The sequence below is a fragment of the Lactuca saligna genome, chromosome 4 (assembly GCF_052625555.1).
Source record: "Lactuca saligna cultivar CGN05327 chromosome 4, ASM5262555v1, whole genome shotgun sequence".
Taxonomy (NCBI): domain Eukaryota; kingdom Viridiplantae; phylum Streptophyta; class Magnoliopsida; order Asterales; family Asteraceae; genus Lactuca; species Lactuca saligna.
This window is the reverse complement of record NC_136420.1, coordinates 145403647-145419126: the sequence shown is the minus strand read 5'-3', so window position 1 is coordinate 145419126 and position 15480 is coordinate 145403647. Positions and strand designations below refer to the sequence as shown.

The window sequence follows — 15480 nt, the reverse complement described above, 5'->3', positions numbered from 1 at the left end:
TTCCAAAATACTTATCAATTGCTCCAAAATACTTATCAATTGTCCTCGGGTGGATTATCGGGGGGACCACGGGGTTGATTTCCAGACATATTTATCATCCTCATAACCATCTCCATTTGTTCTTTCATTTGTTGTTGTTGTTGTTGTTGTTCCATGACAGAAACTTGCGCACGCAGCCTATCAACCTAAAAAATGGTGACACAATTCAATACTTAAACAATAATAGCAATGTATTTTAGTTTATTGTAACAATGCATTTTAGTTTATAATTATAGCAATACACTTAACTTTTAAACCATAATAGCAACATATATTTATTTTTATCAATTTAATCAATATTATCAACAAACTACATAACCTTTAACCATAATAGCAACATACTTTTGTTTATTATCAATTTAATCAATATTCTCACCGAACTACCTAACTTTTAACCATAATAGCAACATATTTTTGTTTATTATCAATTTAATTAGTATTATCAACATACCTCTTGTTGCGTGCTATCCGACTGGGTGGATTGGGAAGATGGAGTCCCTAAAACCAAAAAATGTATATCCGATGCTCCTATCCCATAGATATCACCCTTCTTCTTTCCTTTTCTTCTAAGTTGGCTTTCCTCCCATACATCTATATCATCCTTACGATTTGAAGGATTTTCACCAAATTTGTTGACCAACCCCTGCAGATACCCCTCCTACAAATTACAAAAAACATGATTGTCATATACAAAAATGAGACAATCAATATACATAAATGATAAAGATAAGTTACTAGTGCTTCTTTGGCCGTCTGCAAGCAATATTCAATATTTTCATGATTTCCCTCAAAATATTTTTTCTTTGACTCAACAGTGCCATGCGTCTTCACGAAAACATCATATTGTGTGGGTGGTTTACCCATCAATTTTTCCTACATAAAAGTCAATGTACAAGTAATGTAGTTAGTGTTATAACAAAATAAGAATAATAAAATTTATTATTGTGATACTTACTAATTTCCTACGGTGCTAGTCAAATCCTATACTACCTGCAGTGTGTCTTGCTGTTGACCCACTAGAATCTGCGGTGTTGCGGTTCGCCATGTAAATACCATAGTGAATAACCATTCATGAATCCCCGGGCAATAAGATGGTTAAAAACTGATTCTCTCAGGTGGTAATAAATATTTTTGCATTTCACACACGGACATCTAATTTCAAAAACTTCCACCCCTTCCCTAATAATACATTGGATGTTTGTTGCGTTCGTGTAAGCAAAATTCAAAAACAAATTGACATAATGTGGCCATTGCGGATTAAACAAACGATGACTATCAAGTCTCTTCGTGTACATCCAGTCTCTATTAAACAACATTTTGATCTAAAACTACATTTCCATTTAAAAATGTTAATTAGAATCCTAACATTTCAATATAATAGTGTAACATCCCATTTAATCTAATATGTATGACTAACGATACATAACATTTCAACAAATGATCAATATCATAATATGCATTTTAAATTAACTAAAAATCCATATATAAACATTTAACTAACATTTTTAACAAATTTAACAAATTAACTTAGCATTTTTTTTAGGATAAATTTCATATATATCCTTGTAAACATTTAATATTAAATGTTTAAATTACGTATATATCCTTTTAAATCTATAAAATTAACATTTATATCCAAACTTCTATTTCAATTATGATTAAATCAATTTAATATTAAAAACATTATTTAAAAATCAAACTTTCATATGATATTACTAAAATACTCTTTCTTTGTCTCTTTGAATATGTTTCTTAAACTCCATCGAGGCTCTGCTTTTTCTTTTAGATTCATCATCGATACACATACAAAGATGTGTATGTTTGTGTTTTGCTTGTTACCATTCACAGTTAAACGCACCATAAATCTAATTTAACTTTCTTCGTATTTAGTTTTCTTTTAATTAATAAATTAAATATCAACTCCTACTTACGTTAACTTATTATCTAAATACCAAATTCTATTTCTTTTCGAATTTCTTCAATTCTGAAAATTACATAAAATTTATATAAATTATATTTTGCTTTCTTTTTAATAAACGAGAATTGATATTAATTTACCAAGAGAAAACTATAAGAAAAAGAAAGTCAATTGGATTTGATATTTGTGTGTCAAAGGGGCTTTTATGCATTTATGGGTTTTTGACGTTAGATAACGATCATCAAATGATATACATAAACAAATCTCTTGTGTTTGTATAAGGATGAAGTGAAAAAAAGCGAACATTGATGGAGTAATTTTAACAAATCTTAAACACTAAAATCAATCTAAAACATCACATTCAACAACAAAAAATCATCCTAAAACCTCATATTCAACAAAAAAATCAACCTTACTAGCTCACATTCAACAAAATTACACCTAAAACAAAGTAATTTTTAAAAAGAAACAAAAAAAAAAACTAGGGTTTACCTTTGGCTCGGTGACGGGAATATGCAGCAGGAAGAAGCACCGGCAGTGGCAGTGCCATCGACGTCGAAAAAGTGCAGGAGGAGGAAGGGGCGCCGCCACCAAGGGGAAGAGTGCCTCGACCACCGGTAGCATTTTTTTTTTTTTTTTTTTTTTTGGTTCTTGTAAGCTACGATGCGAGAAGGGGGAAGACAGAAAAGAGGAGAAAAGGGGCATATAAATTAGATACCGGCCCCCAAATAAAATAAAATAAAATAAAAAATTGTTGCAGCAGGTAACCAACACAATTACCATCCGGCCGAGCATGCAACATCCTTACTGAGTTAGTCTCCTATTAATTTTATACACTTTTTTTTTCCGATTATTATTATTATTATTATTATTATTATTATTATTATTATTATTATTATTGATCTTATCTGTAAACAATACAAATAACATATACTTAGATGAGATCGTTAAGATCATAACAACCTTAATTAAAACTATAAAAATTTGTTTTGAAAACTTAAAAAAAAAATCGTACCTAATAATTATTTTTGAAAAACAATGTTTTTCACGACTTTGTTATTATTATTATTATTATTATTAATATTCAAGTCTTAAAACGTTTTTTTTTATGATCGTATATATGTGTGTGCTTATTATTATTATTATTATTATTATTATTTTCTTTTCAATTTTCAAGTCTTAATTTCACTATTATTATTATTTTTTTCATTTTTTTTTCAATAATAATAATATTCAAAAAAAAATTAAAAATGTGGTTAACACACAAACAAACAATTAAAATAATATTCGTTTAATGTATAAATTAAATAATGAAAAAATATGATGATTATGGGAAATCTCTCTTCCTAATAAAAACCTAATAAAAACCTATCTAAGGTGCCACATGATATTTTTCTACAACTCTAAATTGCCACGTGTCATCGTGTCATATTGTGGTAGAACCTTTCCTCTAATTCCCGCCTATACACTTCCTTCACTGTTAATCTTTAGTCTTTAATTTAATTTAATGCCATCCTACAAAATAGGATTCTCATTGAAACAAAATCACCTATTATCCCTTTGATTGAGGTGATGGGTTACACATTCAATTTTAAATCCCTGATATTTCTCCCCTTTCCTTATCAGATTCAATTTTGAATCCGGATTTTCTCTGCCTCGACATCTATCTCTCAAAACTCCCCCCTTCGTCTGTATCCGATGTCTTATGAACTTTTCTACTTCTCTGCTTCAACATCACAACCTCCATCGAAAAATCGCAGCTTCCATACATGTATCTCAGTTTCGCTTCTTAATGGCTTCAAGCGATTTTGTATATTATAATTTTCATAATGTCGCTGATTTTTATTCTACTCAATCTCCAGATTATGTGAAGGTGATTTTTGTTCACTTTTAGGATTCAAGCAAATTGATATTAGGTTTGATGTTAATTTTTTTGGGTTTTATTTTCTATTTTTGTGATTTATATCTTTGCTTATTAAATATCTGTTTGCATAAAAATTGTTGGATGCCATCATTTTAATTTGAATATTACTTTTAGGGTTCATGTTTCATTTAGTTATATATGTTAGCATAAAAAAATGCTCGATGTCATCATTGTTGTTACAATGAGTTTTGATTAATAAAAAGGTTATAGTTGATCAGGTTAAATTGTTTTCAAGTTTTTTATATTCTCATGTGTTCTTAATCGGTATTTATTTATGGATAAAATAAAGTTATATCAACATATACAAGAGAGTTTAAGTGGGTTTTTCACCAACATAAATGCTCTGGTCAAATGAAAATGGAACCATAAAATAAATGTTGATATGGGAAAAGATACTAGTGTTAATATTATGAAGTGAATTTGTGGAGTCTGTAATGTTGCTAAAATCCATATAAATTACTTCTCCTTGTAATGAAAGTTACAATATTTTTACTCAATTAATAAAGGTTTTGGTTATAATTCGATGGACTAAAATATCCTTAATTATCATTTTCAAAGTACACTAAACAATTGTTGTTTTGGATGTTCTAATATTAATATAACAAGTTCCATTTTTGGCATAATTTCTATCAAGAGTTTTCTCCTTGCTCATTAATAATCCTTTGAATGTATGAATGACATTTAATTTAACCCAAAACATTATCTGTTTTATCTTTGTTGAGGAGGGTCATTTATGTGATTGAGTAATAGTTGATTTTTGAAAATAGATTTACCCTTTTTTGTTTCATATTATTTTGTCATAAATCTCACCATTTGTGTTATTGAGCAGAGATATCAAGCATGAAGTAGGCTCCATGTGTGAGTATCCAATCCATCAACCTTCTTTCTTTCACTCCATGCAAAAACGACTCTATAGAGAATAACAGAAATGATGCACTTCATGCCAAGTTTGTAACTTTTTACAATTTCTTTCATTTATTTTTTCCTTCCAATTTCCAATGTCTGGTATCATTTCTCCATAATAATTTTTGAATATCACTTATTAGGATAGCACATTATTCACCAAAACAGTTTGTGTGAAAAAGGAACCAGTTTGATGTTATAGAAATAATTAGAATATTTCTTTAGTAGCTGATTGCATTTGCCTATCACCAATTGCTGGAAATAAGTCATAAACTTATAAGATACCGATTTCCTGTTCTTAAGACGCAGGCAAATGAAATTGTTGGGAGTTTTTGGTTTGAAGGTCTTAAACAGTCGCAAACGATGATCAGAAACTTGGTTGAAATATGGAGGTGCTATTTGTTTTACTTTATTATCCATATTATTGTTCAAATAACATATTATTGTTCATATTTCATCTAATAGAAGAAATGACAGAAAGATGATAATCATGATACATTTATTTCTTTTCACTTTTAATGATAATCCTGTTTTCATTCTTTTAAAGTTGTAGTTTTCATATTATCCTTCAATTTCCGTATTGTTTTTTAAATTCTATATAAGAGAAAAAATGATAGAAAGACGAGACTTTTGTTCCTTGCCCACTTTCAATCAATGATCATACTTTCATTTTTCCTTCATGATTACACATTTTGATAATTAGAACAAACGATGACTAAAAGAACTAGAACAAAACTCCTTTAATATGAAGATGTATGAATTGCCTTAATCAGAATAATAGATTTGGATTGTCTGTTTCTACTACATCAAAAAGTCAACAAGTACTAATATTTTCTTTTTCTTTACCACAAAACCACGAAACTAAATTGTGTGTTTATGTAGTTTTCACTTTTTCAAAGTCAAGTAATCAAGAATAATGTTTTTTTTAAAATGTGACAAAAAAGCATATTAATTTAATTATTAAAAATAGTTAATGGCTCAATCTATAAAATGGAGAAATCTATTATGTATTTTCTATATTTCCCCCTTTTTAACACTAGAAATGGTTTTCTTAATGGTCAAATGTTACATACTTTCACAAATGATAGATAGTGAATATAACGCGTGTATATTAAGTGATCTTAGATGGTAATCAATTTTTTTCTTTAAAAGTTTGGACCATATTTGCAATGAATTTTATAATTTGGACAAATTTCGTCACAAACACTCTCAATGTTTTATACAAACGGTTCCAACGAGTAATACAAAAACTATATCAATTTTTTTATAATAATTACATTTTCCTCAATATCATAATTATTTTAATATTCTAACCGTGTATTAAGACATGGGATGTTTTGTAAATTTAGTGGTTATTCTGTCCATTGATTAACATAGGGAGATATTATGTAATTTTTAGCAATGTACTATGAAATACATTAACATAGGGAGCTATTATGTAATTTGTTGAAATTAAAATTGTATGTTTGAAAGTTTGTAACACAAGGGTTGTTTTGTAAACTTAGTAACAGGTGGACTATTTCTCATATCTTTCAATAACACATGGGCCAAATTTCACACAAATTGTATGTTATTTTCAACGGTTGACTTTTATTTGAATCAATTTAAAGGGTAACATTGTAAAAAAAAGATAAAAAAAAAGAAAAAGAAAAGGTGTGTCCTGGTTAGTGCGTTTTTTGCTGGTCATGTATATGTTCTGTTTTGTGAAAAGCAAATCAACTTTACGCGGTGACCTATCTCTTCTGCCTTCATTTTGTATTTTATGATAATAACATAAACTTAATGCAAGAATATTCAGGCAAAGTTTATTGCTTTGTTTCCTTTTTATGCCTAGAAATAAAAAAAAAAACATTAAAAGCCTAAATGAATATGTTTTATTCAGATGTTAAATAAGCTTTACTTAGAAAAAGATCCAAACTCAAAGGCTTAAAGCCCAACCTCAAAAGGTTACACAAAGGGATAATTGGATAAGAAACAAAGCTTCCACTTGTGTTTGTTGATATGTATTTCGATAAGGATGATAGACTATCAAATAAAACATTCAATATTGTATATAAACAAGTTTTATTATAAGACCTTTGTATATATTTATTATGTATATAGATTTCAGTTTCTGTTGTTATTTATATCATATTGCATTCTACAAAATTATGATTTTCTAACATATCTAAATATACAAAATGCCAATTGGATATTCAAACCAATATCATTTTCTTATTTTAGTCAATAATTATGTCATTGTGATATTACTGACAAAAAATATATATTTATTATTTATTAAAGTTTTTATTATCAATTCTTAATAATTAAGTTATAGTTTAATTAAAATTATTTTTAAATTATTCATATCCGTGGTGCCCACGGGTTATAACCTAGTATATATATGTATAAGTATGTATGTGTGTGCTTATGTATATGTATGTGTGTGTAAATGTATATGTAAGCATTACAACGTTAAACAATGAGCTATGGATTAGCTACATATTTTTCTTATTTTTGATTTTTCGGGCACCAAACTTCGTTTTTTCTCTCCGTTTTTTTTTTCACACCTTTATTATAAATGATTATCTATATTTTCACCAACTTATAGCTATTAGTATCATTCATAAAGTTGTGTGCACATACGAGATCCATTACTCGTTTAGTGGTTTAACACTATAATGCATATGAATACGTTCACATACATCTCACAAACACGTATACATACACATATACACGTACACATATACCATAACTAATTCATGTGTATAAATATACATATAAAAACATAATTCATCACAGGTTGATGAAAAGTATATGTATTACAATGTTAAACTATGAAATGAGCACTTGATCCCGAAGGGCACACAACTTTATGAACGATATTAATAGCTACATGTTGGTGAAAATAAAGATAATCATGTATAGTAGAGGTGTGAAAAAAACGAAGCGAAAAAAACGACGTTTGGTGCCCGAAAAAATGAAAATAAGAAAAATCCGTAGCTAATCTGTAGGTAATTAGTATCCTTAGGTATTTTGTAGCCATTTCGTAGCCATTTCGTAGCTAATTAGCTACAGAATAGCTACGAATTTGCATATGTAGCTATTCCGTAGTTAATTAGCTACGGAATAGCTACGGATTCGCATATGTAGCTATTCCGTAGCTAATTAGCTACGGAATAGCTACATATGCAAATTCGTAGCTATTCCATAGCTAATTAGCTACGGAATAGCTATGGACCCGCTTCCATAGTTATTCCGAAATTATTCCGTAGCTATTCCGTTACTAAACTAGAGCATCCCATTATGTAGCTGATCCGTAGCTAATTAGTTACGGAAATTTTCAGTAGATATTTTTCGTAGGAAAACACCATATTTTCTAGTAGTGTATAGCCATGTAGACAAAAAGTCAAGGAAACGTGATAAACTAAATTAAAAAAAATAAAAGAAAAATAAAAGAAAAAGAGAAAAAATGAAACTCTAGATTGGTAGTGTCCATGCACTTATAAAGCAACTTAATTTTTCAATTAATTGCTACGACTTGCATGCATAAACCATTAATACAAAATTAATTCTCCAGAACGAACGACGTCCAATCATCCACGTATTCCTGAATCCTCCGTCCAATCAATCATCTCCGTATTCCAGGATTCAGTGTCTATAAAACTGGATTAATGGCAAACAAGACGACCGAACAGACATATATAACTGCAATCTTCGAAGAACTTGGGGATTGCGAAAGTTATAAGGGTGATGGAGGAAGAGAATGGAGATAGCATAATCAGGAGTTTAGGTAGAAGTTTGAGTAGGGCAGCTGGCAGTTTGAGAATGGAAGACGTGTTCTCCATTGGTTATGGCAGCACCCACCATGGAAGGAGCAGCCACCACTCTGTGGAAGACGAAGAGGCGTTGCGCTGGGCAGCTTTGGAGAAACTCCCAACCTACAAACGGATACGAACAACCATCTTCAAGTCTTATAATATTCCAGCTGATCTTAAAAACCAAACACCAGCTGATAAGTTGCTGTTAGATGTCCGAGAGCTCGACCAACATTCTCAACAAGACTTCATCGACAAGACATTTAAGGTTGTTGAAGAAGATAACGAAATGTTCTTGAAAAAGTTTAGAGATCGTGTTGATAAGTAAGCCTTGTACTTCATAATCTATTTCATTTTTATTGTTATTCTATTTACATTTAATTTATTGACATGTTGGTTAATTCCTGCCATATATTGATACTATCTATCAACATGATTACGAAATAATTAATCCCCTTAATATTTCAGGGTTGGCATCGTTCTTCCAACAGTAGAAGTTCGATTTCAAAATTTGACCATAGAAGCAGATTGCTATATCGGTGATAGAGCACTTCCCTCACTTCCAAACGCCACCAGAAACACTTTCGAAGCAATTTTGGGTAATATTGGAATCAGTTTATCTAAAAAGACTAAACTCACTATTCTTAAAGATGCATCGGGAATTATCAAACCTTCAAGGTACGTATATCATAGCGATTTCAATTAAGGATCCCACTCATACTAGAGCAATTATAAGAACATTCACAATCCATAGTTTAGTGGAAATGATCGAATGAGGTTGAATACTATTATTTAATGGATTAAACCAAACATAGAGAAATAACAAGTTGACATTTATTAACGCATTTGGAGTTCGCAATGCTTTTAGAAATTAAATGATAAAATTATACACAATCCGTTAAATTTTGTATAGTATAATAATTTATATTAATGGGTAACAATGGATTTGTAACGTTACAGAATGACACTTTTATTGGGCCCCCCTTCTTCTGGAAAGACCACACTACTGTTGGCTATGGCCGGAAAGCTTGACCACAGCTTAAAGGTCATTAGAGTGTTTAAATGTTCGATACAAACATTAAACATATGATTAAAGCTTCCAATGAAGTGTAGAATTTACATTTACTATGAGGTGTACAACTATATCAACTGGACAAAAATATAAATTAAACAGGTTAAAGGAGACATTACTTACAATGGTTATAAGCTCAATGAATTTGAACCTCGAAGGACATCAGCCTACATAAGCCAGAACGATGTTCATGTTGGAGAAATGACTGTCAAGGAAACCTTAGATTTCTCAGCAAGGTGCCAAGGAGTTGGATCGAAGTTAGGTAATGCTTTTTTAAAACTTGAAACAAAATATCATATGATTATTAATTAATAACCAAAATATGAAATATAGAAATGCTAGTGGAGCTTGCAAGAAGAGAGAAGCAAGCAGGGATTCACCCAGAAGCTGAAGTCGACCTTTTTATGAAGGCAACTGCCATTGAAGGGGAAGCAAGCAGTTTGATTACTTACTATACTCTTAGAGTAAGATATATAGATCCTCTCGAACTCTAGAACCTTTGTGATCTTATATTTACTACAGTTGAAAACTTTATCTAAATACAAATTTTCTTTTGTCTATTAATTAATGCGTCTATTAATGCAAATTAGATATTGGGCCTGGATATCTGCCGTGATACCTTCGTAGGTGATGCAATACTACGAGGAATCTCTGGTGGACAAAAGAAGCGATTAACTACAGGTTATTTTCCTCTCTTTTGGTCTATACAATTTCACTACGTTTAATTATATCGGACACCGACTTTGGTAAAATATTAAATTTGGTTTTGGTCCTTGTATAGGAGAGATGCTTGTGGGACCCACAAAAACTTTATTTATGGACGAGATATCAACCGGTCTAGACAGTTCCACTACATTTCAGATAGTGAAGTGCTTGCAACAACTTGTACACCTCACCGACTCAACAATCTTAATGTCTCTACTACAACCTGCTCCAGAGACATTCGATCTATTTGATGACATCATTCTAATATCCGAGGGACAAATTGTGTATCAAGGACCACGAGAACATGTTCATGATTTTTTCACGAGTTGTGGATTCATGTGTCCAGAAAGAAAGGGCACTGCTGATTTCTTGCAAGAGGTATATACAAACAACCATTAAGTTAATAGAACATCAAATCACAAGATTTTCAACATTATTTTATCTTAATTAATGATAGGTTACCTCTAGGAAGGATCAAGAGCAATATTGGATAGATAGAACCAAACCATACAGATATATCCAAGTTTGTGAATTTGCTCAACACTTCAAGAATTTCCACGTGGGTGAGAAGTTAAATAATGAGCTTTTACTCCCATATGACAAAACCCAAAGCCATAAAGCAGCTTTAGTCTTCAAAAAATACTTGGTGTCAAACAGGGAGATGCTGAAGGCCTCATGGGATAAGGAATGGCTCCTATTAAAGAGAAACAGATTCATTTACATTTTCAAGAGTGTCCAATTTATCATTGTAGCTTTCGTTGGGATGACTTTGTTTTTTAGAACTACAATGCATACTAGGGATGAACAAGATGGTGCAATCTATATAGGAGCACTTTTGTTAAGCTTACTCGTAAACATGTTTAATGGTCTAGCTGAAATTTCCCTCACCATAATAAGGCTTCCTGTAATTTTTAAGCAAAGAGACCTTCTCTTTCACCCATCATGGGCTTACACACTTCCAACCTTCTTGCTTCGATTACCAATATCTTTGTTTGAGAGTGTTGCATGGATGGTTATCGTGTATTATGGTGTTGGGTTTGCTCCTGAAGTTAACAGGTATCGGAATTTTAATTTATTGTTGTGTGATTACTATTTCATTTGTGACATTATAAGTTTTCTAATCAAAAGATCTATAAATATATATCCTACTATTGACTACAGGTTTTTCAAGCATTTCCTGGTAGTGTTTACGATACAGAATGTGTCAGGGGGGCTTTTTCGGCTTATTGCTGGAGTGTGTAGGACAATGAACATGGCAAATGCGGGTGGAACTCTTGTACTTCTATTCATATTCTTTTTTGGTGGTTTTCTTATTCCAAAAGCTCAAATTCCTGATATGTGGGAATGGAGTTATTGGCTATCACCATTGTCATATGGCTTTAAAGCTTTTGCAGTGAATGAGTTCTTTGCACCTAGATGGATGAAGAAAATGGTAAGTAACTAATTAAAAGCATAAAAACTATAATAAAAGGAAGTGTATTCATTATATTTTGTTGTTCACAGAGTTCGGATAATGTAACTACCTTGGGTATAGCAATACTAGAAAATATGGATATACCAAAACAAAGAAGCTGGTTTTGGATTGGTGTTGCCTCTCTTCTTGGTTTTGCTGTTCTATTCAACATTCTCTTCACTTTTGTACTTATGTATTTTGATCGTAAGTTTCCACCTAAGATTGTTAAGTTCTTCAAGAACTTGTAACTATAACTAACCTTTGATTGTCATATTAATTTATAAGCCCCTGGAAAACCACAACCAATTATCTCCAAAGAAACAGCCTTAGGGATGGAGAATCAACAAAATAGTAACCAACAACCAACACTTGAAAAGATTGCATCAAAGCAAGATGTAACTCCTCAATCGTTATTTGTTGCTAATGGAAGCAATTCGAGTAAGAAAACAAGTTTAAAAAAACATTGAAGTTCACTCACCTAGTCACACTTTTATCAGTATTACTAACACAATGTATGTCTTCTGTAAAAGGAATTATTGAAATGCAACTCGGACAAAGTGGATCCAACTCTTATGATTCTAATGGGGGTGTTAGTAGAAAGGGAATGATTTTACCATTTACTCCACTTGCCATGTCATTTGATGGCATCAACTATTTTGTTGATATGCCCCAAGTAATTAAATTCTCATGTTCTTTAACTTGTTGTCGATATGAATTCCAATTCAAAACTTAATAAGAATCGTAAAACAAAGTTTATTACAAATCCAACGGTTATTGTTGAAACAGGAAATGAGAGAAGAAGGGGTAACAGAAAATAGGTTGCAGTTACTTAGTGAAGTAACTGGTGCTTTTAGGCCTGGAGTCCTAACTGCTTTAATGGGAGTAAGTGGAGCTGGTAAAACGACATTAATGGATGTTTTAGCAGGAAGAAAAACAGGTGGTTATATTGAAGGAGATATAAGAATATCAGGATTTCCAAAGAAACAAGAAACTTTTGCTAGAATTTCTGGATATTGTGAGCAAACCGATATCCACTCTCCACAAATAACTGTTCATGAATCCTTGATTTACTCGGCTTTCCTTCGATTACCAAAAGAAGTGGGAAATAAAGATAAGATGGTGAGGGAGTGGGAAAGAGAATGCATTCAAATTTTTGTCAAACAAGATAAGAAGAAGGCTAGAGATCTAATTTTCTCCTATTTTGTGTCTTTCAGATTTTTGTCCATGAAGTGTTAGAACTAATAGAACTAGGCAACCTCAAGGATGCAATAGTTGGGCTTCCAGGAGTTAGTGGATTATCAACTGAACAAAGAAAGAGGCTAACAATTGCAGTAGAACTTGTTGCAAATCCTTCAATTATTTTCATGGATGAACCGACTTCCGGACTTGATGCAAGAGCAGCTGCCATTGTTATGAGAGCTGTGAGAAACACCGTGGAAACAGGGAGAACTGTTGTATGCACCATTCATCAGCCTAGCATCGATATATTTGAATCCTTTGATGAGTTGTTGCTGATGAAAAGAGGAGGACAAGTTATCTATGCAGGACCACTTGGCAGGAATTCTCAAAACATTGTAGAATATTTTGAGGTATATATATATGACATGCATATTTTTAAAACCTAGACAATCGATCCTTAATTAATATTGACATATGCGTAAGTGATTAACTAGTCACATATATATAATGCGAACAGGAAATTCCTGGGGTCTCAAAGATTCCAGAAAAATACAATCCTGCAACATGGATGTTGGAAGTCAGTTCTAATGCTGCAGAGATCCGACTCAATATGGATTTTGCTGAGTACTTCAGATCATCAATCATTCAACAGTAAGGTTTTTTTCTAATGATAATTATAAAGTAACACAAAAATCATGTCTATGCTCTTATGCTCAATAGGAGAAACAAGCATTTAGTGATGCAATTAACTACACCCCCTCCTGGAGCAGTAGATCTTCATTTTGAAACACAATATTCTCAGTCTACATGGGAACAATTCAAGTCTTGTATATGGAAGATGTGGTGGAGTTACTGGAGAAATCCTGATTATAATCTTGTTCGCAACTTCTTCACATTGGCTGCTGCACTCATTGTTGGAACATTGTTTTGGAAGATTGGTGAAATAAGGTCACTCTCAAACACTTGAACATAACATCACTTATATATGATGATCATCTTCATCACTCTTAATTTCTCCAACTCTTTCTTCAGGGAGAACACCAACAATTTGAACACCATCATTGGAGCCATGTATGGTGGTGTGTTCCTTGTTGGTATGAACAACTGCCAGACTGTGCAACCAGTAGCAGCCACAGAAAGAACAGTCTTCTATCGAGAAAGAGCAGCTGGAATGTACTCAGTATTACCATATGCCATGGCACAGGTGTAAATTTCAATAAATATTCACGAAATAACAAACCAATCATTTTAAGTTTTAACAAACGGAGATACATATTCAGGTGTTTGTAGAGATACCATACGTATTTATTGAAGCTGCCTATTACACAATAATAGTGTATTCCATGGTGTCGTTTCAATGGACAGCATCGAAATTTCTTTGGTCGTTTTTCATCAACTTCTTTTCATTCCTCTATTTTACATACTACGGACTCATGACTGTTTCCATCACACCAAACGAGCAACTGGCAGCCATATTGGCAGCTTCATTTTACTCGGTCTTTAATTTCTTTTCGGGGTTTTACATCCCTAGACCTGTAAGTCATTTTCCATGATTATTGATTGTAATGATTTATTCATCTAGAGGCTAAAGTACTATACCTATTGGTGAATTTCAGAGAATTCCAAAGTGGTGGGTGTGGTATTATTGGATGTGTCCACTGGCTTGGACTGCTTATGGGTTCATTGTTTCACAATACCATGATGTTGAGAAAACGATCAAGGTGCCTGGGATGTCATATGATCAGCCCATAAATTTGTATATCCAAGACTATTATGGTTATAGATTAGATTTCATGGGTCCGGTTGCTGTGGTTCTTGTTGGTTTTTGTGTATTGTTTGTTGGCATCTATGTCTTCTGTTTAAGGACATTGAACTTCCAAGTGAGATGAACCTACATTACATATCTTAATACATTTATATGTTTTTCTGAATTCAACTAGGAACTTATTAATTGGGGTACATTATCAAAAATCGTGTCCCATGGTTTTATGCATGGAATATTGTAATTTCATGTATTTGAATATTTACTCGACATTAATAATGTTTCTTGGTTGCACTTGCAAAGATTGGCATATGTAAGGGGCTATGTATCATAAATTTGATTATGATATTTCATTAAATTTTATAGCGGCGGATTAACGCGGAATCGTCAGTCGAAAAACACTTGTTGCTATCATCAACGACGGATTAGCGATGATGCAAATTACTCACGGAACCTCTAGGTCTTCGTTGTTTATTAGTAAATGTACAATTTTCTGTTTTAACAATGGTTTAGTAGGTGTGAATTTGTTCCATAACAAGAATTCACAAATGTAGATTCAAATGTTATACCCGAAAATCAAAACATGAGCATTCGACTACCAAAATAAATATTAATATTTTATTAGCAAAATAAAAATTCATGTTCAATTGCAAATTATCGAAACCAAATTACAAAAATGAAAAGGGTAAAAGTATAGTTAAAGGGGGTAATTGTGGCAATTTCAAATT

The 15480-nt window shown here is 31.9% G+C and overlaps 1 protein-coding gene across 1 annotated transcript; it reads left to right on the top strand.

The window, feature by feature from the left end:
• Positions 1-8472: 8472 nt before the first annotated feature.
• Positions 8473-14983, top strand: LOC145042912 (ABC transporter G family member 35-like). The gene is made up of 19 exons (XM_078991435.1): positions 8473-8905; positions 9050-9259; positions 9542-9626; positions 9756-9915; positions 9987-10117; positions 10244-10334; positions 10435-10736; positions 10816-11414; positions 11520-11790; positions 11862-12015; positions 12097-12249; positions 12342-12484; positions 12598-12930; positions 13026-13400; positions 13508-13641; positions 13711-13938; positions 14023-14194; positions 14271-14525; positions 14607-14983. The coding sequence occupies exons 1-19, from the start codon at positions 8517-8519 to the stop codon at positions 14877-14879; spliced, it is 4458 nt and encodes a 1485-aa protein (XP_078847561.1). The 5' UTR covers positions 8473-8516; the 3' UTR covers positions 14880-14983.
• Positions 14984-15480: the final 497 nt, after the last annotated feature.

Coding starts and splice junctions, on each gene's coding strand:
- LOC145042912 (XM_078991435.1), top strand. CDS start 8,517: ATGGAGGAAGAGAATGGAGATAGCATAATCAGGAGTTTAGGTAGAAGT. Junction 11,415..11,519: donor TTTGCTCCTGAAGTTAACAG/GTATCGGAATTT, acceptor TATTGACTACAG/GTTTTTCAAGCATTTCCTGG. Junction 13,401..13,507: donor ACATTGTAGAATATTTTGAG/GTATATATATAT, acceptor TAATGCGAACAG/GAAATTCCTGGGGTCTCAAA.